The 22,731-nt window shown below is 36.7% G+C and overlaps 2 protein-coding genes across 2 annotated transcripts in view; one reads left to right on the forward strand and one right to left on the reverse strand.

Annotated features, from left to right (window-relative positions):
• The first annotated feature begins 548 nt into the window (after positions 1–548).
• tdrd9 (tudor domain containing 9) overlaps positions 549–22,731 on the forward strand; it is a 36,231-nt gene continuing 14,048 nt past the window's right edge. Inside the window, exons 1-19 of the mRNA XM_028000247.1 lie at positions 549–691; positions 9,136–9,206; positions 9,540–9,610; positions 10,745–10,966; positions 13,491–13,613; positions 14,011–14,091; positions 15,195–15,359; positions 15,451–15,554; positions 15,636–15,752; positions 15,879–15,963; positions 16,195–16,252; positions 16,349–16,453; positions 17,705–17,802; positions 17,897–18,028; positions 18,641–18,803; positions 20,332–20,395; positions 22,295–22,358; positions 22,439–22,483; positions 22,655–22,708. Coding sequence (XP_027856048.1) covers positions 576–691; positions 9,136–9,206; positions 9,540–9,610; positions 10,745–10,966; positions 13,491–13,613; positions 14,011–14,091; positions 15,195–15,359; positions 15,451–15,554; positions 15,636–15,752; positions 15,879–15,963; positions 16,195–16,252; positions 16,349–16,453; positions 17,705–17,802; positions 17,897–18,028; positions 18,641–18,803; positions 20,332–20,395; positions 22,295–22,358; positions 22,439–22,483; positions 22,655–22,708 — 1,938 coding nt within the window. The 5' untranslated portion in view covers positions 549–575. The remainder of the gene's footprint in view (positions 692–9,135; positions 9,207–9,539; positions 9,611–10,744; positions 10,967–13,490; positions 13,614–14,010; positions 14,092–15,194; positions 15,360–15,450; positions 15,555–15,635; positions 15,753–15,878; positions 15,964–16,194; positions 16,253–16,348; positions 16,454–17,704; positions 17,803–17,896; positions 18,029–18,640; positions 18,804–20,331; positions 20,396–22,294; positions 22,359–22,438; positions 22,484–22,654; positions 22,709–22,731) is intronic.
• Positions 2,766–7,916, reverse strand: rd3l (RD3 like). Its single transcript, XM_028000251.1, has 3 exons — positions 7,469–7,916; positions 5,996–6,325; positions 2,766–3,521 (listed from the first exon to the last, which is right to left on the reverse strand). The coding sequence occupies exons 2-3, from the start codon at positions 6,295–6,297 to the stop codon at positions 3,188–3,190; spliced, it is 636 nt and encodes a 211-aa protein (XP_027856052.1). The 5' UTR covers positions 6,298–6,325; positions 7,469–7,916; the 3' UTR covers positions 2,766–3,187.

The raw sequence follows: 22,731 nt of genomic DNA on the forward strand, positions 1-22,731 counted from the left end.
TCGCAGGGCAACACAGAGACAGAGACAAACAACCATGCACACACACTCACACCTAGGGAAAATTTAGAGAGACCAATTAACCTAACAGTCATGGTTTTGGACTGTGGGAGGAAGCCGGAGTACCCGGAGAGAACCCAGGCATGCACAGGGAGAACATGCAAACTGCATGCAGAAAGACCCCAGGCCGGGAATCGAACCCAGGACCTTCTTGCTGCAAGGCAACAGTGCTACCAACTGCTCCACTGTGCAGCCTAAGAAAATAGTCATAATATCGAAAATAAGAAGCAATCCTTACCGGAAAAACATCTTAAAGTTAGGAGGAAAAAAGTCGCGGATCCAGTGTTATATAGGCTTGTAATCACTATTTACCAAATATCTAAAATTAATCAATTCAAACTGCGCATCATGTTATTTTTCTCCTTATTAAAGGAAGAAAATAAATCGGTTGGCAACCGATCTAAACCCAGATCTGTTGCTTAGCAACTCGAACCTGAACTTGCGCGATGACGTCAGTCGTCTTGGATCCGTCCTGTCTCTCTGGCGCTGAACTTGGCGAGTGACCGGCCGCTTCCACCATGAAGCCAACCTTTACAGGGGAACAGATTTCCAAGTGGTTCACATCAGGGACCACACTCGCTACACTGAACCTCAAAGAGACCAAAACCGAAAATTCTACTCCGGCAGAAACCAGGTAGAAAAATTATTAAAATGCGCAACGAACTTTTTATGCTTAATTGGTGGTAGCATTAGCTAGCTAGCTATCTGCACATGGTCTGGTTCGGCGGTTTCAGAAACTACTGTGCTTCCAGTTGAGTTAGAAAGAATAGGCGTAGCTTCCTGAAAGACTGGTGTAAACATGTCCACACCAACTCTAGCATGAAGGGGACAGTCCCCACCAATATTTCCTACACTTTTTTCCTTTATGTGCCGGGATATTGCGGACGGTAACTCGGCAGCAGCCTAGCACTCTGTTCAAAGCATTAACAGCCAGTGGACGACCGCTTTTTAAAATTTATTTGTTAAACGTAAATGGCAAGTCCGCTCATGGTTCAACGTCTAACTATAAATTATATATTTGTTTGTCCTCTAAATTTACAGCTTGTAGCATAAAATGTATGGTTTCACGTTTAAACTAACGAACGTGGATTAGCGATGTTGGTAAAAAAGTGTTAAAAGAAATATAACTTGATTTGCGAAACCATTAAAATATTTGTAATGAAACCAGAAATATCTAATTAACATCCCAAATTCTGGATTAATTTGTGCCCCTCAGCTCACCTTGAAATATGTAATAAACCGTAAACCCGAGCATAATAAAAATTTTTTTAAAGTTCCTGCAAATAATTACTATTTTGTAAAAATTATGAAATGTGCGACAGAGTTCATATTGCTTCATTAAACTATGCTTGTTAGAAAAATCTTTTACTTTTATAATGAAGATATACATGCTCCTGCTGAAATCTAGTGGTCGCTCATCATATCAGATGGTTTTTGGTTTATAGATATTTAAAACTGTTTGAGAAGTGAATTTTGATCATTAAAATGAACGTTTATTGTACCTTTCTAGAGATTTGTGAGAGTTTTTCCCTTGACTGGTACTTGTGACTCCCGATTGAGCCAAAATAACTACAAGCAGCTTCCTGCTTGTGGATAATTATTGTTGTCACATAGCCGTATTTCCTTATAGTACAGCATAAGTTAACTTTTCTATGTGGCATGGGTTTTCACAAGGAAGTTCTGAATTTAATTGGAAATAAACCAAAGGTCCAAAGCATAGTTTTGTCATAAAGAACATAAATTTTAAAAATTGCATTTTTATTCCTGATGATTCTGTCTAGGATCAACATAAATAAACATTTTATAGTCTTATAATATGTGACCGAGCCCTGCTTCCTTTGTCAATGGTGTCAAAGGAAATCAAGCTTTTTGCGACTTGACACAATAACAAATTATGCTGGATGATAAACTGTCCAAGAAATTATCACGATTAACAATAATATTGTTTTGGGACCATTTTCAACTAATATAATAGGAATATAATAAAAGTGGAAGTTTGCCCTTATAAACTTTAATTTTGTACAGAACTCTCCACACTGCAACTGGAAGACATTTTAAAAAGCCAAAAAAAACAACAACTCTACAACACAAAACAAAAAATAAAAACCATACACAACCAAAACCATAAATAAAATGGATTCTGATATCTCTAAACAAGAGATTCAAAAAATATCTATCAGAATGGAAATTATCGAGCTCATTTTAATCTACCATGAGAGTATTTGATATAATGATTATTGCAACAGACTTGGACATGAAATTTTAATTTAAAATGGTATTACAAAGCAGCTACACTGACATGACAGCCTAAACTAAATATTTTTTTAATGATTTATTGCAGGGCTGGAAAAACCTATCACCATATTAGACTTTCACATCAGTCTGTATCAATGATTGTTGAAAATTATTGATCGGTTTTTAGTTGTAAATATATGAAATACTATCAAACCGATGACCTTTCCTCTTTTATGCACAGTTTTCACTCCACACTTTTAAGCAGTTTTGAGGCACGGTGGTGAAACCTGAAACTGCTGCTGTGCAAGTTACTCAAGAGGTTGTTGCTAGGTAACCAAAGAATGAGAGTTGCTAGGTAACCAAAAAGTGAGTGAGTTAGTTGATTCCACCAAGCTGCGAAAGGCTGAGAGACTAAAGGCTGTCCTCTGCCTACATCTCCCAGAATGCTGTGCAGTTCAGTGAATATTCTATGTATTGAATATTTTATCAGATGCATTATCTATTGATATTGATCACTTGTCTATCCTGATATACGTTATTGATTTATTGTCCAGTCCTACGTCATTGCGGTATGTTGGATAATGAAAGCGAGACCCTGGAGATTTAAAAAAATGTTTAGAGGAAAATGGTGTGACTTTTTGTATTTCTTGCATCATTAAAAACTACAGAGACAGAAAAAATCTCAAACGTTAATAATGAAAGTCTTTTCTTCATATTTACAAACCTATCCTCAGTTACTACAGGATTGCTACAGCCCTCTGGTACAATACAAACTCAAACGAGGGGTTTTCAGTAGAACCTAAACCAGTTGTTGGGGGAGAAATATCTTTCACAGAAATGATCCTTGGCATATCACAGAACATTTTCACATTTCTCCACACTGGGTTGTATCTTCTCACAGTGTTGTACTCTCTCCTTTGGGTCTCAGAGGCCCGGGGTAGTAGTACGGAAGATCCCAGATCCTGCTGGGTGTGAACGAACTTGGGTGGCGCATAGCCCGATCCACATACCCAGAGACCGTTGGGATCTCTTCCCTTTCATGACTTCCACCCTGGGGCATTATGGGAGTGACCGAGCCCTGCTTCTTGTACTGGCTGCTCCAGACCTCCATTGATAGACCTTCTTCTTCAATATATTGTCTTTGGTTGAGGAAGTTGATCAGGATGTGCTTGAAGACGGTCGCCAGCTCCCAGGGTTGTACGTCGTTGGTGGTGATCACTTCGCGAAACCTGTTAAAATTTAGTAACAATGACATTTTATTTTACCATTTATTTCAATCAGTATGTAGTTAATGCCTCTAGTTATTATGGTTTTTACCTTCTTTTTTCATAAATCAGTTTTGTTATTGAAGATAAAATTTTTTGGAAAATCTGGATTTTTTTCGTACCAATGCATTTCTTGGGTTTCCATATTTTGAAGTGATGTCTGCACATGCCGGGCCGCCATCTTGTTTGAGAAATATGTTTTACAGCTTCTGTTCTACAATGCAGTATTAGGACCGGACTACGATTTAATATTTGTTTTATATTGTGAGAATAAAGTTATAATATTACACAAATAAAGTCTTATCAGAATAAAATCAAAATAATATGAAAATACACTGATTATGACATTATTCTGGTAATATTATATTAGGAGAATGAAGTAGTAGTCTTAAAAGAACTCCACTTAAAATAATAAAAAAATAGAAATATAGAGCATCTTTTGAAGTTATACTTTGGTGTAAGTTTTACAAATACGGAAACTTTTAATCTTTTAACATATCGGCATCTAATTAGAAGTAGCAGGATTTTGAAACAATTGAGCAAATAATTGTCTATTTTGAAGAAAATACCACACGGACTGACTCATATCAGATCAAGATAATTCTGTTCAAGCTTTTTTTTCTCATCAAAACAACTGTTTGTAATTTTGTGACGTTCTTCTGGTAAAACCTTCTTTATTATGGCTATATTCTTGTATTTAAACAAAATAAATTGTAGCCTGGTCCTAAATGAACAACTCACAGAAGGGATGATAGAAATCAAAACCACTTTTTGAAAATATTTTCTGTCATTTGTAATTTTCTTTTCTAGTAAAGAATGCAAGAAAATAATTATAGCATTACAGCAAAATTGGATCTGGGAGATTTTATTTTTAAGTTATATCCCTACACACTGTCTGAAGAATGGCATTTTTAAGATGGGACAGATTCATAAAAAGGCCACAGAAACATCTCAGTAGTGCTATTTCTATTTTTTTTTTAATGTTTTGGTTATATAAGCGCACATTAATGACCCGGCTGTGAGTTGTTTTGTGTGATAAGTGGGTCACAGCGCTGCTCAGCCATGTGCTCTTCATAATTTTTCCCCTTTCTAGCTAAAAACTGAGGGGAAACCCTTCTAGTCACGCCACATGAAGCCTTTCAGACCTTTCATGTTCACATATTAAACTCTAATTAATCGTCCAGTTCAGCAGATAATTGAGTATTTCAGTAAGATCTTTTACATGTGGACACAAGAACATAACTTGCTTGCTTTTATGAAAAATATGTTACTGAAAAATTCAAGATGGTCAAGGGGAAAAAAAATTCTATTAGATTTGCAAATATTTATCATAAATATTTTTGAGAAAAATCATACATAATTAGTCATAGAAATAATATTTACTGATACATATATTTTTTATCAAGATGGTTGCCATGGAATTGTATTTTTTTTTTTTGCACTATTGGCATTTGTAGTATTGCGTTTGGTGTCAAATTATAGTCTACATATTTGGAACCGGAAAAATCATGTACATTTTTTTGATCTTGTTTCCTTTTTCTGGTGGACATTTTTTCAAAGTGGCCGTCATTGTTGTTATAATGGGCACAGCTAACCAAAAGGTTAGGTACACAACCACTAATTCACCAAACAAGAGTCTTGGCTATGCTAACGTAAACCATTAAGCAAGCAAAAAAATTGTAGAACCAAATGCTAAATCGCTAAACAAACAAAAGAATTAGCAGAGGTCTACGCCACACACCAGCTTGTGCTAAGCTCCTAAATACACATGAGAAAATTTGCTTAAGTTTATGCTGCACTATTAAACATACAAAACAATTAGCAGAAGCTTGTACTAAAGCGCTAAACATACAAAAAAAACACTAGCACAAGTTTACGCTAAACCACTAAGTACAAAAAAAAATTATGGATGTTTATGCGAAACAATTAGCAGAAATTTTGCTGAACCACTACATGCAAAAAAATTAGCAAAACCTTGTGCTAAATCATTAAAAAATAGCAGAAGTTTACGCTAAACTGCTAAACACAGCAAAGAATTAGCAAAAGCTAACGCTAACCATTAAGACAACTGCCTTTTGGTCTGTGTCTCACATCTTTATCTCCTTCCAGTTGACGACCAGTGTGAGACTTACAAACAGCAAAGTCTCACATTTTTGGCATCCAATTTTGCTACTTATTACTTTACAGTCGTATGAATAGGATGAATAAAGTGAAAAACATACGATGTGACATAAAGTTAGTCCATGACATGAAAATAGGTAATTTATGCCAATACTTGGTTTAAAAGGCTCAAAAACGGTGGCCATTTTGAAAAACGCCGACCATTCTGAAATTCAAGTGTCTAAGGGGAAATGTGCAATCTGAGGGCTGACCTTGGCTCTAAATTGTGCTGATATAGTTGAAGCTGAATATTGTTGACATAAAAACAAGAAAACAACCTTGAGACGACTGCGGCTGTGTCGACGGGTGGAACCTGTGAGCAGAGGAACTCCAGCTGGTGTAGCTCTGACGATGACACGAGGGTTCGTAGTTTGGGGTATTTCTGGAACCAGCGGAGACCCAGGGCGCTGTGGGCCAGCCTGTTCTCCCGCTCCAGTTGTTTCGCCAGACGTTCTCGTTCCTCCACGTGCCACAGCAGCTCTGTGAGCAACATATGGCCGGGCGCAGGCTCCGCTCTGCTTGGTGATCGAGTCTGTGCTCTCGTTTGATTCGGCCATTTCATCCAGCCGAACAGAGGCATTGCTCTTTATGCTGATAGGCCCTGAAAACTGAGGAAATGAGAATTAATCTGTCTTCAATATAAAGTAATTACTTTTAACAATAAAATTTTGTTGCATGTAAAGTGCTTTTCCATAGAAAAAATGTCTAAAATTGGGTTTTTATTTTATTTTATTTTATTGAAGCTCTTATTATTTTTATTATTTTATTAAATTTTTCTTTGGGATAAAGTATTTTTTAATTGGATTAGAATTTTTAAAATGCATGGCTGCAGCTAAATTATTTTAGTAATAGATTATTCTATCAGTTATGTTTGACTATTAATCGGATTTAAAAATTCTTCCACATTCTGCAGATTGTTCATTTTACCACTTAAACTTATTTTATGCAATATTAGAGCTGTATTAGAAATGCACTAAACAATTAATTCAATTCCTGTTTTAAATAAAACATATTTTATTGGCTAAAATGTAATTAATTTAGTGTATGCTTGATTATTTGTAGCAAAGGATTCATCTGCAGCTAAAAAAGAACTTCTAACATCAGCTTGCGAAAAGCCCATTCTCCTTGACTTAACATTAATACAATGTGGGGCTAAATAGTTGATAAATTTTTTGGATTAACTGATAAGGCAAAAAAAAGGGGCTTAATAAAGTTTTTATTTCCACAAAATTTCAACCAGGCGAAATTAAAACTATACCACTTGAGGAGGAACTTATTTACAGACAAAGAAGCTTTTTTATTAATCTTAAATTAAAAATATATTTTTTGTACAATTTTGACCTAATTACTGCTCTAAATATGTTATTTCAGCAGTTGGCCTTTTTTGTGTCTGTTAACAATTACTAAATTAGTTGACAATACGGTTACCCATTCTAGCTGTACTGTAGCTATATTTCAGTATTTTGAGTGAATCTTTGATAAATCTTTTATGATATTGACACAGATGAGCAATGTGACCTCTGGTCTGATCGGTTCGATGACGGTTTTCACTTCAAGTCAAACGGCGCTCTGATTTGTCCCAGATTTGTCTGTGTGACTCTTTCTGTTACCGCCTGCGGGGTCCAAGGTCAGCCTCATCAAAACTGCATAGTGGTGTTTTGAATAATACACAGCAGAGCCCTTAGGGCGTCAGAAGAGGTTTGCACATGCACATAAGACTGAAATTTCAAAGAAAATAAATTTGTACTCACTGGTGAAACAAAACTGCACTGCTGACTCTGCTGTAAGCTTTTGAGAGACTTGGCAAAGATGAACTGTTCACATGGTGCACCCTCCAGCGTTGCGCTTCTATAAATCTACGGTAGCAAAGTTACCTCTTCCTCCTGCTTCTTTTGGTGGTAAATGTTTAGTTTCGGCTGCAGTCCTGGACTGTTTTCTCCTTCTTTTCTTTTCCCGTTGTGCGGTGATTGTCTTGTCCTCCCACTGCTCCCGTCACACAGACTTTGTCGGTGAGAGTTAGTCGCACGCTGCTAACTGACTAAGAGCTGTCACCTCTCCTATCCTTTCACCTCACTCTCCTCTGTGCAGTGTACAGCTTTGTTGTAAGGTCAGCTGCTTTGTAGCTTCCACGATATGTGTGCAGTGGAGAGAAAGAGGATGAGAGTGCACGTGTGCTCACAAGCCGTGGGTGTATTTTGCTCAAGCCCTCTTATTGCTGTCTGTTTTTGCATTGAAATGCTCGGCTTCCTCCCACTGCAAGGCGCGTTGTTCCTCAGGCCACAGGGCAAACGGCCTGGCTGAGCGCGCCAGAGGGAAATTCAAAAGGATAGCAAGAGAGTTTGAGTAAAGTAGCTAGTGTGGTAAATTAGGCATGTCGCAATTAATTAAATTAAATTTAAACAAGCTCAATAATTTCCATTTGCATTATTTATTATTTTCTACCAAAAGCTGGATATTAAAAGTCAACAGTCTGGGCCTTTGGTCCCACCTAGCCCTTTAATTGAAGGACAATTTTGTTTACAGAAACTTCATAAATCATTGTTTTATTTAGTTTTGACATTTAAAATATCCCAGTGTTAAATGTTCACTAGAAATAAAAGTTTATTGATCTTTGAGAATGTTATGTTGTTACCATTGTATTACTTTTAAGTGGTCTCAAAATAACAATATGATCATTTATTGCAATAATTTCTGGGATGATTTATTATCCATTAAAATGTGTTATTGTGACCGGCCTGTGGGAAATATTGCTCAAAAATTTATTAGATTTTTTTGTACTATATTCAATAATAATAATAACAATAAAATCAAGAATAATATGGACAAGTATGACCATCTTCTTCATGAGACTGTCTTGGGAAAACTTTCCTGCCAACAATAACACTTTGAAGAATCTGAATTGATGAGTTACAACATTTAATTTCCCTTTGGGATTAATAAGTTATTTTTGAATTTTAATCTATTTTTCTTGCTTACTTGAAAAAAAATACAAATGACAAAATATTTTCAAAAAGTGGCTTTTATTTATTTTAACCCTCCTGAGAGTTGCTTTAAAGCCGGACTACTATACTTCTTAAAATTTGTTTAATTACGAGAACATAGTCATAATATTAGCAGAATAACGATGCAATTTTCCCAGAACAAAGTCTTAAAATTACAAACAAAAGTAATTATGACAGGCTTTAAAAAAACAGAGCTGTTTTGGGGCAATAATTTATTGTTTTTTGGTGTCTGAAAATGGAAACGTTTCAAAAACCTCCAGATTAAGTCACAATGGAAGGGCACTAAGCTGTTACCTAGCAACCCCAGCCAAGCCCGGCCCGTTACCTAGCAACCCAAACGTAACCACTGCATTACTAGGACATAAAGGTAGGAGTTTAGAATAGAAATGTGTGACTGCTTCTGTTGCTTTTCTCAGTCCGGTTAAACCCGATGATTCCAGCCAGAAAGCTGATGTTGGAAGGATCCAAAACCCAGAACCTTCAAGGAGTGAGTAATAGATTACATCAGTGTTTCCCAGCCCTGGTCCTCAGGGCACACTGCCCTGCAAGCTTTAGGTATTTCCTTGTTTCAGTCCAGCTGATTTCAATTGATGAAATCGATGACTGATTAACAGGCGTTTGTTGAACTGCAATCAGTTGAATCAGGCACATTAAAGCAGGGAAACCTCTAAAACATGTAGGACAATGGGCCTTGAGGACCAGGGTTGGGAAACACTGGATTACATGATGGCCTTTGAAATAGTAGATTCCACCCACATACAGTACTAGATTGTTGTAAATTTACCTCTTCCTTCTCTGTTTTGAAACGCTGAATGTTTAGGTCCTCCTCCTGTTTCTCCCTGCTCCAGTTTTGAATGTCCAAGCTTACCCATAACCAAAGACAAGGACCAGGTAAGGCACTAATGCATTTTCCTCTTGTAGTTAATTTTTTGGGTCATTGCGGAGTTTTACTTAAATTGACATTATGTCCTCAGGAAAGAAGCGCACTAAGTCTTGATGTTTGCTTCAAAGAAGTGCAGTTAGTTTTATATGTGCCTGTACAGCAGGAGCCCACATTGAGTGTTATTAGTGTGGTGAATATCAATGGAGTTACTCAAGCGTGGACTCTTTTCACCTTCTAATGTCGGTAAAATATAATTTTATATCGTCATAAATCAGCTTAGAACATCCATTAAGGATGCATAGATATGAGGATTTTAACCGATGTTGGATAATATTGCTGTTATGGTTGATAGCCGATATTTACCAGTATTATATGTTCTATAGGGGTGAAACAATTTATTGGATTAATTGGGATGAATCGATCATTTTAATTACTGTCAACTAGTTTGGTAATTGATTCATCACTAACTATAATATTTAGACACAAAATAGGTCAAATGATGAAAGAAAAACATTCAGAGCAATAATTAAGTCAAAATTGTACATATATATGTATAAATTGCATTTCAGATGAAAAAACACCTTTGTTTGTAAATATGTTTTATTCAAAATGTTGTAAATGTAATAGTTTTAGGTTCACCTCGTTCAAATTCTGTAAAAAGAAAAAAAAATCATATTAAGCGCTGTTGGTCTAAAAAATAATAAACGGATCAGCCTTACACTCTTCTGTCAAGCAATAAAAAATCTGAGCTTTTCACATTAGAAATATTTTTTTAGCTGCAGATGCATCATTTTCTATAAGTGATCACGCTTACTCTGAAGGAATTCTATGTTGTTGCATTGTAGGCAATAAAATGTTTATTTTCTTGTTGTAAAAAGTAATTTATGTAATGTATTTCTAATATTGTATAACAAATACCACATGGGCAGCCCCCACCCTTATGAAACAATCACAAATGTCAAGAAAATCAAAATAAACATTGGTTTTTAATATCGACCCCGTTTCACTTTCTGGACAAACACAATATGTTTTAAAACGATCACCAATACACTATAATGTCTGTTTCATTGTTATTGTTATTTGCAGTGACATGATGATTTATTCCAGCAGTTTTCACTTTAACTATCCTCATTTGCTTCTAGCTGATTTCCTTCATAGAAAACAACTCAGTTGTGATCGTCCGAGGAGCCACAGGCAGTGGCAAGACCACACAGCTGCCGCAGTTCATTTTGGACCACTACAATGAGAAAACCGCCTCCTGCAACATTGTGGTCACGCAGCCACGCAAGATTGGAGCCACCAGTATCGCTCGCTGGGTGGCCGCTCAGAGGAAGTGCATCCTGGGCAGTCTGGTGGGATATCAGGTTGGTACATCTGTGAACTGTGAGCGATTTTGTGTTATACATACTGTTGTTTGTGCACATTAATTTACGTCCAATGTTTGTAAATGCTGGCTTTATTTACAAGTCTTAGAGCAAAAATGTGTGTGGGCTGCACAGTGGCGCAGTTGGTAGCACTGTTGCCTTGCAGCAAGAAGGTCTGGGTTCTTTCTACATGGAGTGTGTGCATGTCCTGTCTGCCTCTGTGTTACCCTGCAACAGACTGGCGACCTGTCCAGGGTGACCCCGCCTCTCGCCCGGACCGTTAGCTGGAGATGGGCACCAGCACCCCTCCTGACCCCACTAGGGACAAGGGTGTTAGAAAATGAATGGATGGATGAAGCAAAAATGTGTGTTAAAGGGACCTATTACTCAAAATTCACATTTTGCTTGTTTTTATACTTCCATTTATGATTCAACTGCTACTAAAAACATCCCAAGTGTTTAAAAAGAACAACCAAAATGAACAAAGTAAAAAAAGAGAACCACCAAACTGTTTTTGGCAATAAGTTGATGTTTTTTGGTGTCTGGAAAATATGTAGTTTCAGAAACCTACAGAGTAATTCACATTCAATGGACCATTACCTAGCAACCCAAGTGGAGCTCCAGCATGTTTGGTCAACTGTATGTGCTGTACAATGGCTGCTGGAAAAGAGAAGAGTTATATGTTGATTTACTATCCAGAAATCACTGGTTCCATTTTTGTTGGTTGTGCAGCAGGCTCCACTTCTGTTTTTCAAAGATGTACAGTTACATAATTGCGCATCTTATAGCAGCCATTTTCACGTGCGAGTGTAAACGTTGAGTTGGGGGCATGGTCAACAGCAGGTTATTTGGATTTAAAGTGACAGGACTCCTTAAATCAACTCATTTTCAAAATGAGCAAACTAAAATCTAATCATCTAAGAATTATTTTGTGCAAAAAATGTTTTGTATTGCTAATAGACCTATCCTCACCTGTTCAAGAAAGCATAATAGGCCACTTTTAAGTTTGTTAAACATATTAAGCCACTGGTAACTAGCTGCTAATATATTCTTGCTAGTTAGCTAGCTAGGTTTTTTTAGGCCCGTCATGGGTAAGGACAGATTTATTATCAGCTGAACAATGTTCTTCGACATTGGCTCACTTCTGTGGCCAATCCATGCAACTTATTTACAATAAATTTTGTTATCCATTTCTGCTGTGCTGAAAGTCTTAAATGTCATTCATAATTGTCTTAAAAAGTCTTGAATTTTAGTTGGTTAAACCTGCAGAAACCCTGCTTAAAGATAGAACGTGTAACAGTGATTGCAAATATTATGATGACCATAATATTAGATCTGTAGTCTTTTTAACAAAAGCCTTCACTGCCTCTGTTTTATCACCAATAAGTTGTAGTTTTCACGTGTTTACACCTTTTTGAGTGCTTTGTTGCCAGAATGTCTGGCTGTGGTGTGCACAGCTCTGAAATGGTGTGTCTTAAAATAACTATTCTCCTCTGAAGATATGGATGATGTCACTGTCAGTGGGAGAAAGACAGTCAGCACTCAAATGAGATGTTTTTTGTTTTTTTTTATGACTTCCTCACTCCGGTAGCATTTGTTGCTTGTCCAGATTTTTACATACACTGTATAAAGACACATTTTGTTTCCACTCTTTGACATTAAATCAGACACAACCTCCTGTGTCAGGTTAGTTTGGATTACCGGTGGTACTTATATTAGTTAATGCCAGAGTATTTGGTCTTCAGGTCGATTGTTTACATATATCTGGAAAAGGAATGTAGACTTTCAGAAGTCTGATTCATTCTTGAGCTGAATTTCCAGATGTCTGAAGGCAAATCTTTCATCTTTTCAAACAATTAAATGCAAATATAACTAGCATGGGAATTTACAACCACAATGGTTTTCACAAATGAGACGAGTTGTATGTCATCAAAGCAATAAATTTGTTAATTACATAAAAAATTAAAACAATCTTGATCATTTCCATTTGTATTATTGTTTTTTTTCTTGACTCTCTTTCTACCAAAGATTTCAGTCTAGTGCATCTGTCTGAACTAATACATTTTTGAAGGACAATTTTGTTTACAGAGACTTCAGTTTCTATTTCATTTGCGGTTTATTTATTTTGCATATTTAAAATGTCTTCCATTTCCAGTGTTGAATGTTTGCTAGAAATGAAAGTGTTTTGGTGTTTTAGAGCAGGGTTGCTCAAGTCCAGTCCTCGAGAGCTACCATCCTGCAACTTTTAGAAGCATCCTTACTCCAACAGACCAGGATCAGCTCTAAACAGGCCTGGTAACGAGCCGTTCATTTGGTTCAGGTGTGTTGGAGCAGGGATGCATCTGAAAGTTACAGGAAGGTTACAGTCTTGAGGACTGGACTTAGGGTGTGTACCATTACATTTCTTGAAAATGGTCTCAAAACAGCAATATTATCGTTTTAATTTCATTCCACAAAAACAACTGACTGACCTATTCTGTTTACAGCTATAACTGTGTTTGTTTTTATTTTTTGGGTTTTTTAGGTTGCACTGGAGAAAATGGCCACAGAGCACACTCGACTAATTTACATGACCACAGGGGTTCTGCTGCAAAAGCTGGTGTTGGCCAAATCTCTCACAGAGTACTCTCACATTTTTGTAGATGAGGTATGTGGACAGAAGATTTGCTTTTATGCATTTTGTCCTGCATCACCCTGTCCTCCAGAAATTATGTCTCGGGTGTTTTCTTGTCTTATCGTGTTTTTTGTTTTGTTTTGAGGAATATTATTCATGTTATATCAGTTTAATTACATATTATCATACTGCCCTTTGTTTTCACTGGACACCTGCTGCCTGAGTAAATGTTGAGTGAAACCTGAGGGCATGTTTCCAGAGATTTTTTGTTTTTTGTGGGAAAAAAAGACCACACAAAACTCTGGAGTGCTCAGTTCTAGTGTGTCGACAGAAAACTGCCCCCATTCTCATAATATTTAAAAAATTTGATATATAAGAATGTACAGAATATGTGCTGAAGTCTTTTTATGTGTCTGACTTTGACTTCAAGGTTCATGAGCGCAGCGAAGAGATGGACTTTCTATTGTTGGTGTTGAGAAAACTCCTTCATTCCAACTCTCGTCATGTCAAGGTAATTAGTGCCATCAATATATATTGCTGGATAGGATGTCACTTGTTAGCTGCTATAGCTAATGACACGCGGCTGCATTACTATACATTGGGTGATACAAACAGAACCACACTGTTCTGGAGCGGGATGAGCAGGAATCTGCCTCAAAAATGGTTGTGCCGCCCGTATTTCTTATCTGATTTGTATAAAATGTGGTTTGAATTAAAGCTGAGAAAAGTGATGATTTAAAACGTAAAATGCATTCTTCTTAGATATTTTGATGAGACTTTGGTTTCTGTTCTATCAAAGATGCAAGAGAGGTCGGACGGTACAAGTGATGTAATATTTATATTTTATGTCAATTTTTGCATAATTGTTGCTGTAATTGCTGCCATAGTTTGGTAAAATTTAACAAACAATTTATGAAACATTTCATCCTATTTGAGTATTATGAATATCGCCACGTACATTGCACAAATTAGGATATTAGTGCAGTTTTTATAATTTATTAGAAGGTACATCGGCTACAGTGCGTCACAACAAAGAGAAAGCAATGCAGAAACACAAGTGAAGAACAACTTAAAATCACTTCTTTAATTTTTTCCCATGCTTTCTATGTCAGCTTTACGCAACACTCAGACCCGTTGCCATGGAAACCGACTGACAACAGCTCCACTAGCCTTCAGAAGAGAGATTACATTCAAGTGTATAAGGAATCAACACCAAATTTTTATTTAAAAAAATATATATCAATAAGTGGTCGCATGAACAAAACGGGGGTTGATTGGCCAATTTTAACACTTGCTCTACTGATGATTGAGCTAGGTGCTAATAAACCCTTGCTAGCTCGCTCGCTGTTTTGCGCCTATCATGGGTAGGTGCAAATTTATCGGCAGTTGGCTGGACAGAGTTTATACATTTCTGTGGTTATATTGGTCTTAAATCTCATTCAAAACAACCTCAAAAAGTCTTAAATTTGAGTTTGTTTATTCATGCATAGCAGTAGCGCATGTGTGCCACACGATAACCACATGATGTCCAATCCAGCGATACATATCAATGATTAGTGCATCCAAGAAACACCTGCTTCAACTTGTGTTTGTAAAACGATGTATTTTTGGCAGATAATCCTCATGTCAGCCACCATCAACTGCAGAGAGTTCGCCGAGTACTTTGCCACGCCCATTTGGGGGAAGATGAGCCCTGCTTATGTGTATGAAGTGGAGGGTGCACCCTTCACCATCGAAGAGTTTTACCTCGATGACCTTCAGAAACTGTATCCTTACCGGGTGAATAGATCTAAATATAAATTTTCAACACTTCTGTTCTCATGGTTTTAATCCAAGCTGTTAATATGTAAAGTTTGTGGGTCCAAATCAGATCGAGCCGCCGCATCCGGATGACCTGTTGATCTCGCCTAAGATGTACGACCTTGCCATCAGTTTAATCCAGAGCTTTAATGAGATGGAGGGCAAAGATTTCAGGTGAGGCTTGATTATATTAAGGCTTTAGTCAACTTTTAATTGTTAATCGGAAAGTATAATTATCATAAATGTGCCGAGTAGCAAAGTTGAGGAGGGTGGGAAGCCTTTGTCAGAAAGAGGAAGCGTTCTGGTTTTCCTTCCTGGCATACATGAGATACGCTGCATGCAAGAGAGCTTGGCCAAGCTTGCCAACCAAAGGTGAGTGAATATTACTTATTTTTATCATTTTTACCTTGTTTTGCATATATAAAAACAAAAAGATGAGCAGATTCTCTCTGGAGAAAAGGGCACTTCCATGTTTTTAAATGTGTTTCTGCGGCTCAGATTGCAGGTTTATCCTCTTCATTCATCCGTGACTCTGGAGGAGCAGAATGGTGTGTTCCTGTCCCCGGTCCCTTGGTACAGGAAGGTAAAAGCTGCTGATTTCACTTCATATGCCATCTGAGAAATGAATGGTATTTGGCTTGTTACATGCATTTAGCAGTAAATGCATGTAACAAGCATTCAAAATGGACAAATTACTTTGTCCATTTTTATTTAAAGCAGAGAATTGATTTCTTATTCTCAGCTCTGTCATTATTGATAGAAGAGAGGAAGTTCATAGTAATCCCTGTATTTAATAATCTTTTTACCTTCTCAGGTGATTCTCTCTACCAACATCGCTGAGAGTTCGGTGACTGTGTCAGATGTTAAATACGGTGCTTCTTATTCATTATTTATCATTAATCATAGCTTTCTTTGCCCTATATTGGACTAAATATAACAGATTTTTGCGCCCCCTCCCCATTTTACAGTTATTGACTTCTGCCTGGCCCGCCATTTGGTGTGTGACAAAGATACTAATTATCAGTCTCTGCGTCTGACCTGGGCGTCCAAAACCAACTGCAACCAGCGCAAAGGTGAATTAACTTCAGCTGAGAGCCGGGGCCACTCAAAAGAAATTATTTGCAATTTTGGATCAATAAGAGAGAAACTTTTATGAGAAAAAGAAAAAAAAAACTCAGTATAGTCATGGATTCACAAACTGAAACTTTTCTTTTAGTTTGGGATTGGTGTGTTTAAAGGGACCTATTATGCAAAATTTATATTTTGCACATTTTTACACTTCCATTTTGGTCTCTACTGGTTATAAAAACAACCCTCGCTGCTTTTTGGCAATAAGTTAATGTTTTTTGGTGTCTGAAAAATGAGCTGTTTCCAAAACTTCCCAATTGTTACATCATATTGAACACTGCACTGTTACTTAGCATCCCTAGCTGAGCTGAGCCCATTACCTAGCAACCCCAGTGAATCTCCCTTCATGTTTGGTCAGCAAGTTTTACTGCTGTATGCACAGTACAATGGCTGCTGGAAAAGAAACTACTTGCTACATTCTTGTTCATTGTACAAGAGACTCCACTTCTGCTTTTCAAAGTTGTACAAAGTTGTAACTGCATATACAACTATATGCAGTTGTATAATTGCATATAGGTTAGCAGCCATTTTCACATGTGAGTGTAATTGTTGAGTTTGGGGGCTTGACCAGCAGTAGCTTATTTGGATCTAAAGTCACAAGCGGCCCTAAAACATCTCATTCTGATGAATAAAATCAGAATAAGAATAAAATCTGATGATCTAAGTCTGATTTTATGCAAAAAATGTAATGAAATTTTTTTTTATGTAGGCCATAGTCCTATCCTAACCTCTTCAAGGAAGCAAAATAGTCACCTATAAGGTAGTTTTAAAGCCAAAAGTCATGTTTAAATCACACTATCAGAGTAATGGTTTCACAAATTAAAACTGTTTACAGATTAAAAAAATAATAATAATAACATAAAAGTGTGTACTATACAGTTGTCCCGTTCAGATTTGGTCTAAACATTTAAAGTGTAGAAGTTGTCCTCTACCTTCTTCCAGGAACAATTAAATGCTAATTTCAGGCCAAAAATATCTGACATCTTCCTTTTTTGTGTTTTCACTTGCAGTATTCAGTTGACCAATCCCTGGAAAGAGACTTAGTTCAGTTTGACAAGTACATTGTTTTTGATTTTGAAACATAAATAGAAAACCATGAATGTGACGCCTTTCTTTTGTGTAATCAGTGATTTTATGGGAATATTTTTGTATATTGTGATTGCAAAATGTTTGTCTGTTTAAAATGTTCCTGACAGGGAGGGCAGGCCGAGTGTCAAAGGGCTTCTGCTACCGTCTCGTGACCAAAGCTTTCTGGACGAACGAAATCCCTGAATATATGATTCCTGAGATGCAGGTGAGGGGAGAGCCTTTTTTTCTTCTTTTTTTTTTTTTTTGCCATAAATGCTTTCTGAACCCATCTTTAACCGCCATGTTGTCCCTCCCCTTAGCTTGCTCCTCTGTCAACCATCCTGTTAAAGGTCAAGCTGCTGGACATGGGAGACCCTCGCTCCCTCCTGTCCACTGCGCTCTCTCCTCCCAACCTCTCTGACATTGTTAGGACTGTTCTTGAGCTCATAGAGGTAAAGCAGGTGTTAAACATGATTCTACCTGCTAGTAGGGTTGGGCGATTAATCAATTGTGGACAATCGAAAAATCTTAGGCTGGCTATTGTATTTTGCTGTTCAGTTGATCTGAATTCAAAATCGACATAAACAGAAGCTGGAAAAGATGCTTGTCAAACAAGATGGCCATCTTGAGCGTGCTGATATCACCAAACTATTAAACCCCCCCCCAAAAATCTAGATTTTCCAAAATTCAAATTCCAAAAATCTGATAAATCGTTAAAAAAAATCTATTAATTGTCAATTGTCAGTTTGTCAATTAATTTATCCAATTAATCTATTTGTATTGATTAATCAGTTGTTTGATGATTAATAATTTTTTAAAAATTGATTTAATCAGTTTAAAACTATTGTTGTAGTCATGTGCATGACTTTTTTTCATAAATGTTTAAGCAGGTCTTAAATTTAAGTAGTAATTGTCTTTAGTCTTGTTCATAATCTGGTATGTTAGGAGGGTGTTGTAAGGTTTTCTAAAGAAAGAATCAAGATTTTTTTTCTCTTTTCTAAACTTCTGTGACATCAAATGGAGTATTTGTGTCTTTTTTGCTGCTTTGATGTTTAATTCTTCAGATGGGTGCGCTGTCCGCGAAAACTGACGGCAAAAATCAAAGCGAGGATGGTGAGCTGACCTTTCTCGGCCGGGTTCTGGCTCACCTGCCTGTGGACCTTAATCTGGGGAAGATGATTGTTCTGGGCCATGTCTTCGGCTGTATGGATGAATGCCTCATCATAGGTCAGTCAGGCAGTCTGACCATCTCCACAGGTTTACAGCTGTTCAACGACCTCTTGCTCAGCAACTCGGGTGCAAAAACGCACAGAGAAATGTTAACTCCATTTTCCCCTCCATGTTTCATCTTAGTTTTTGGTTTCTACACTTTTTTTTGCCAGCTTTAAAAAAGTACAGATGTTTCAGTAATTGGCCTTAAAAGTCTTAGATACATCTATAGCGGAAATGATTAATCGTGATTAATCGATTATTGAAATAATCAAGTAATTTAGCAAACTTACTGAAAAAACCCCCAACATATTCAGAATACTAATTAAGAGAAAACTACAACAATAAATATACGTTTTGCATTTAAGATAAAAACACTTTTGACTGTTTTACCCACAACTCATCTAGTGGCATCTTTTATATTCAGCTGGTTCAAATTCAGTACGGAACAAAATTTTGTTTTTCAGGCAATAAAATGTTTGGGTTTTTTAATTAAAAAAGGACTCCAACTATTTGTTTATTTGCATCTTTTAATGTATTTCTAATATTGTAAAAAAAGAAAGAAAGGGGTCAAGTAGTTGAATGAAGTCAGTAGACTCGGTAACTAAGATAAACAATAAATGCAACCCCAAAAACATTCAGATTTTAAGTTTTGGATTTTAAATTTCACTTAATTTAGATGTTTTTCCACTTATTTCTTCTTCTATCTCTGTATTAACTTTTCAAATTCCGTTTCTTCTGTAACTTTATAATAGATTTAGGCTAGAAGAGTATCTAAGCCATTATTAATTTATAAAACCATGTTAACTTAATGTGATTATAAAGTAGTTTGTAACTCTTTACTATAAAAGGGTTAGTACTGAATTAATACCTCTGTATTTATTTCTGTTTAAGTTGAGTTAAAATTAGTTTAGAAAGCTATGAGATGGTTTTGTTTTCGGTAGTTTATGGGGGTTTTAAATTTAAGTAGTAATGGTCGTTACTAATCTGAAATAGTTGGACTCATGGTTCAATAGCTCTGTTAATGTTACTTCAAATCAGAAGAAACATGTTGCTTAAAACAAGAAGGCTGCATGTAGTGATGCAAAAATTGGGAGTAAAATGGCTCAATTAAACGAATTGTGTTACTATGACCTGTTAATTTTCAGCTAAAAGACATTTCTGAGTGTGTTTGTGCCTCCAGGGAAATGCTTTTCTCTACGCTTCTTTCTTTCTTTTATACCTTTTTTCTCCCATATTCTTCCTCTAAAGGTACATGGTGGACAGAATATTTAGCCGCAGAAGCTCTGTAACTTTTATAAAACAACCCTGATCATGTTTAATTTTAGAAGCTTTTTCTTTGTCCTCAGATATTTTCCAAACACTAGAATTACATCAGTGTAGGCAGCATTTAAGTGTTAGGTTGCCTCATTGTTGTATTTTTCTGATCAACTTGGTGCAACATGAAATGCAGCCTGACTTTAAGTTTTCTGCACTTTACTCGTTATTTATGCGTTTGTAATCTGTATAAGTGAGTTTTTAAACAGTGGTTTGTCTTTATTTTCAGCTGCATCTCATTCTCTTAAGAGCTTCTTTGCCATTCCGGCCATGCAGCAGCTTGCAGGCCACAGGTGAGTCGCATCATAAAAATAAAAATGGAATGCTAAATAACTTATTCAAGCAAACAAAACAAAAGATTTGGAGGTTAGCTCAAGAGGTTTGTACACAAAGTCTGAAAATGCTTGATTTGCATAATATGCTTGGTGTTTAAACTGCACAGTTTTGTAATAAAATATAACCTAACATTTGGTTAAAAGCCTAAATTTGGAAAGTGTTTTTATACAATTAATAATAAAAGATAATTGTTTTTGTAATTCTGTGAAGTTAAATTAGACTAAACTTCTCTTGTTTTATGTCGGAATCACCAAAACTGTAAAATGTTGTTATATTTTTGTTTGTTCTTGCTGCAGACTGTTAAATTAAATTTTTAATAACAGCAGTAAATTAAAACTACCTTTTTAGTTCATTTGTACAGTTTTTATCTCCAAGCTGGAAAAGTTTGAAAATGTACCTTGAAAATTCTTCAAAAGTGCTTGAATTTTACTGAAGGAAAAGCATTAGTTACAATTTAAAGATGAACTAAAACGTCTGTGAGAGCCAGTATTTGTGCTTATTGCTCGGAGATCAAATACTCCTTCCATGTAATAAAATGCTAATTAATTTCCGACTCTCACATTTGATGTGTACCTGCCATAAAAATTTAAGACCTCTCCATTCTTTGTAGGTGGGGAAAAATTGTAACAAATACTTCAAACTGTAAATTAATATTATAGTAATTGAAGAATCTATCGATTATTCTTACGATTAATCGAGTAATCGGATTTAAAAAAATGACAAAATATTGGTAAATCTGGCATAACACCGGTGTTACTATCAGATATCAGTCCAATTGTTTATTTTTGAGCATCTCTAACAGTTACGTTTTTGTAGTTTAGAAAACTAACCTGTAATAACAATATCTCATTTTCTAAGTTAACCTGAAGTAATATAAAAATCTGAAATTATATTCAATTTAACAATAAAGACGCAGGCTCACAGATAAAAAATATCTATGCTCCAGCTTTTAGTTTATCTATTCATCTTCAGTCAGTTTAATAGATGAATTCTCACATTGCCCCATATCTGGCAAGCTTTGGGTTTGAGAATACCGGAAATGTCGCCTGGAGTGGGAGGTTTGAGGTGGAGAGTGGGGGGCAGGCGAACGAACAAACGTAAGATGGGGGTGAATGGGAGGAAATAGACCAGAGGACAGCCGGGGGGGGAAAGACAAACGAACAAACCTAATGTACGACCGGCAGACGACGGGGTGAAAGTAAGAACTGGGGGAGCAATACGGGATATTTACGGCACCTTAGTTCATCACACTCAGAAACTCATCTACCAGCCATGTACCGCCACGATGATTTCCGCCACCCGTTTGTTGAGACCTGGATGATAAGAAATGTATTGTGCGGTTTGTCCGTAAAGCTACACTTACACTGTAACCATCAACTACTCAGCCACCCGCTGTGTTCAGTATAAATACTCCTGCAGCGCTCTTCCCGCCGATTGCTTTTAACCAGCAGCTACCGGAGGAGAAAGGCTGCCGTACTCCAGGCATCGCGCCAGTCATTTTAAGGATGTCTATTGGTCCCCTAAAACGATGAAAACCCAGGCATTATCATCAATCAATAAAATCCCCAGGGGCTGAACTTGAAAATTGGACGTTATTCTGCTAACACCTAGCTTTCATCAACAACTCAGACGCGGAAGTGAGAACGCTGCGCAACGCAAATAATGTCCTGGCCGGAACACGGTGCGCTAAATAATAAAACATAAATTAATGAAGCGTCGAGACAGGTAAATTAAAGGAATTTTAATAAACGAGGTACTTGAATCATTCGAGGAATCATTTCAGCCCTACTTCAAACTGTGACTGCCCGAGAAATTATTTTATGGTACAAAATGTTTTACTCTTCCTATGATTTCAGGAGCAAGCTGGCTTTTGCCCGTGGCACACCAAGTGACTCAATGGCCGTCGTCAATGCCTTCAGGGTGATTTTATGTCGCGTGTTTTATGTGAAATCTGATGTTTCTGTTGTGTCTGTTTTAAAACTGTTTTTTATTTTGTTTAGGCGTGGTACTCCGCCAAAAAGAAAGGACAACTGAGACACCCAAAGGTAACTGTGCATACGTGTATGATTATCAGAAAATTCAAGAAGCTTTGACATTTGCGAATAGAGATGCTAATTACAGTTCAGCTAGTGCTTCTTTATCTACACCAGTAATACCAGAACGTTGATTTCTCTTTCCTATGAACACGGATGTTCTTTGTTTGTTTTTTTTTGCAGGATGAGCTGAGCTGGGGCAAAGAGAACTTCATTCAGATCAAGAGGATCAGAGAGGTGCAGACATTATGCAAAGTTTT

Source organism: Xiphophorus couchianus, chromosome 19 (assembly GCF_001444195.1).
Source record: "Xiphophorus couchianus chromosome 19, X_couchianus-1.0, whole genome shotgun sequence".
NCBI lineage: Eukaryota > Metazoa > Chordata > Actinopteri > Cyprinodontiformes > Poeciliidae > Xiphophorus > Xiphophorus couchianus.

What these genes read in the sequence shown, in the direction of transcription:
- rd3l (XM_028000251.1), bottom strand. Translation starts at nt 6,297, where the DNA reads ATGCCTCTGTTCGGCTGGATGAAATGGCCGAATCAAACGAGAGCACAG. An exon ending in ACAGCCGCAGTCGTCTCAAG is followed by an intron (nt 3,522 to 5,995) that starts GTTGTTTTCTTG and finishes AAATTTTAACAG; the next exon opens with GTTTCGCGAAGTGATCACCA.